The sequence below is a fragment of the Orycteropus afer genome, unplaced genomic scaffold, assembly GCF_000298275.1.
Source record: "Orycteropus afer afer isolate SDZICR_OR568_19922 unplaced genomic scaffold, OryAfe1.0 scaffold00007, whole genome shotgun sequence".
Taxonomy (NCBI): Eukaryota; Metazoa; Chordata; class Mammalia; order Tubulidentata; family Orycteropodidae; genus Orycteropus; species Orycteropus afer.
The window spans coordinates 10,915,775-10,918,422 of NW_006921594.1; the positions used below are offsets into that span (position 1 = coordinate 10,915,775).

General features: G+C 36.0%; 1 protein-coding gene across 1 annotated transcript in view; it reads left to right on the forward strand.

Annotated features, from left to right (window-relative positions):
• The first annotated feature begins 884 nt into the window (after window positions 1-884).
• The window catches only part of PNPLA8 (patatin like phospholipase domain containing 8), a 39,162-nt gene continuing 37,398 nt past the window's right edge, over window positions 885-2,648 (forward strand). The window contains exons 1-2 of the mRNA XM_007944257.2: window positions 885-1,934; window positions 2,092-2,241. Coding sequence (XP_007942448.1) covers window positions 885-1,934; window positions 2,092-2,241 — 1,200 coding nt within the window. The remainder of the gene's footprint in view (window positions 1,935-2,091; window positions 2,242-2,648) is intronic.

A 2,648-nucleotide genomic window follows, 5' to 3' on the forward strand; every position in this document is an offset into this window, starting at 1 on the left:
TATCAGTCATTTAAATTTTTGACAGTTGATAGAAAGAAAATTTGTTTTCTGTTTTAATCAGCAGTTTTCTTTGATGTGAAGAAACATACTTTGATAATCTCACTGTTTGTCTTAGTTCTACTGGCCTGTTGATGTTTTTTGTTTGGCTTTCTGTTGAGTTGTTTTCTCCTTTCTTGTTTGTAGATGTGCCTTGTAGCTTATGGCTGTCAACCCCTTGTCTGTTAAATGCTACAAATAGTTTCCTCTAGCCTGATTTCTTTGAGCACTTGGGGACTAGATAGGGAGTCTGTCTTGCTGTAGGCTGAAAGGTTATTAGCATTCTGTTTGCCTTTGTGGCCTCAGCAGCTAGCACAGGTCTGGTATAGATTGTCTTCTATAAATGGGGTGCAATGAGTGAACTCCATGACCTGTTCCTTGTCTTCAGGGAACCTAAAGTCTAATGTCATATAAACTAGTGAAGAATTTAGCAATAAAGGAAAAAAAAAAGCATGATATCAAAATTGCATTTAAAATTATGTATTGCATTAGAAACTTAGCTACTGGGAAACCTCCCTGAGTTAGTTCTTGTAAAACATCCTAGTACTCAGTTTGTTTTTCAAATGAGTTCTATACTGAATAGTGAACTCTTTTGTTATTAGCTTAAAAATGAATCTGTATCAGCCATAATGGAAATAGGTTATTCTGTCTTCTGTTGAGGCAAGTTGCTAAGATTCAAAAAAATAATGGATTTTATTTTATACCTGATTTCAGTTTTACCTTGAATTCTAATTTTTTTTTTCCTTGCCATTTCAGGTAAGATCATGAATTATGGCATTTCTTAAATGAACATTCAGGAATGAAGTGAGAAAAAGTCATAAATATAGAAAATAAGTGCTTTTTAAGTGATGTCTATTAATTTGACAATAGATATATATATTTACTTCCTTAGTAATGTACGCAGTCTGTGTGCGAAGCAGAGAAGCAAGCAGCCGCATTTCTTGTGCTCACCTAAATATTACTGGAGGTTAAGCCACATCATTCTACAAAGAAGTTTGCACACAAGCAAAATAAGATGTAAATGGACTAAAAGTGAAGCCCATTCTTGCAGCAAACACTGCTGTCGTCCAAGCAATCATGGTTTACACATTGGAATCTTGAAACTTAGCACTTCTGCTCCTAAGGGACTTACAAAAGTGAGCATTCGTATGTCCCGTATTAAAAGTACTCTGCACTGTGTTTCAAAGGCTGTTTTTGGCAATCAAAATGAAATGATTTCACGTTTAGCTCAATTGAAGCCAAGTTCTGGAATATTAAGAAAAGTATCAGATAGTGGTTGGTTAAATCAGAAAAACATCAAACAAGCCATCAAAACGCTGAGAAAATATAGTGACCCTTCAGCAACAAAGAGTTCTTTTCCAGAAGGAAAAAGTCACATTATAGATAAAGACGAAGATCTAGGTATACAGAGTCTTTTTCAGTACACAAGTAGTATCACTACAAAATTTGAAGAGTCATTCTCCTTTTTAGCAAACCATATTAATTCATACTTCCTACATAAGGGAAAAATGGCTGAAAAAAAGGAAACTGAACATTTCCAGGATAAATCAGAATTTGAAGAGAAAACAGTAGAAGGAGACGGGATATTCAGTTCTTCAGATCCAGGTATCCCGACTGATGACAAGCCATGCTCGGAATCTTCTTTAGAGGCTGCAAGTCCTAGTGAGACACCTGGAGTTGTTCCAGTTTCTACTAAACAAAGTATCGCTAACTTTCTTTCTCGTCCAACTGGAGGTGTACAGGCTTTAGTAGGTGGCTACATTGGTGTCCTTGTCCCCAAATTGAAGCCGGATACAAAAAGTATGTCTGAAGAAAAAGAGGCTATGAAAGCTGAGCTGGCTAACAGAAAAGACAAAGTTGCAGAAGAGAAAAGCCGTTTGTCTCTTCAGCGAGAAAAGGCAAGTCATCATCCATTGTGGCTTTAAGTTCTGTTAATTTTTGTCAGATGCATAACATGTTTAATTGCTTAAGAAGACCTAAGAAACTTCAGCCATTTATTGGTATTACCAGTCTAGTTTCATATTCTAACCATATGTATTTAATATTTATTTATAGATTATTGCAAGAGTGAGTATTGATAACAGAACCCGGGCATTGGTTCAAGCATTAAGAAGAACGACTGATCCAAAGCTCTGCATTAATCGGGTTGAAGAACTGACTTTTCACCTTCTAGAATATCCTGAAGGAAAAGGAGTGGCTGTCAAGGTAATTTCTAATTTACTTAATCTGGTTTTGTCTTAAAAGTAAAAATACTAATAAACTTTTTAAAATGGAGAAGGCAAGGCCTTACATTGTTCTATTTAAAATTTGTGTAGTTTTTATCATATCTATGATGTATATTCAGTAATTGCCCCATTAGTCTATGATATAAATTATGGTAATTATTCCTTTTTAGTCTGGTATATGAATTAAGCTATTAGTGCTAATATCTTTACTTTGAGATTTGTTGTTATGTGCCATCGAGTCAGACCCGACTCATAGCGACCCCTCCTTGGGTTTCCGAGGCAGAATCACTACGGAAGTAGATTGTTCAACCTTCCTTCTGAGGAGTGGCTGGTGGGTTTGAACCACCAGCCTCCTGATTAGCAGTCAAGTGCCTTCGACACTATTCT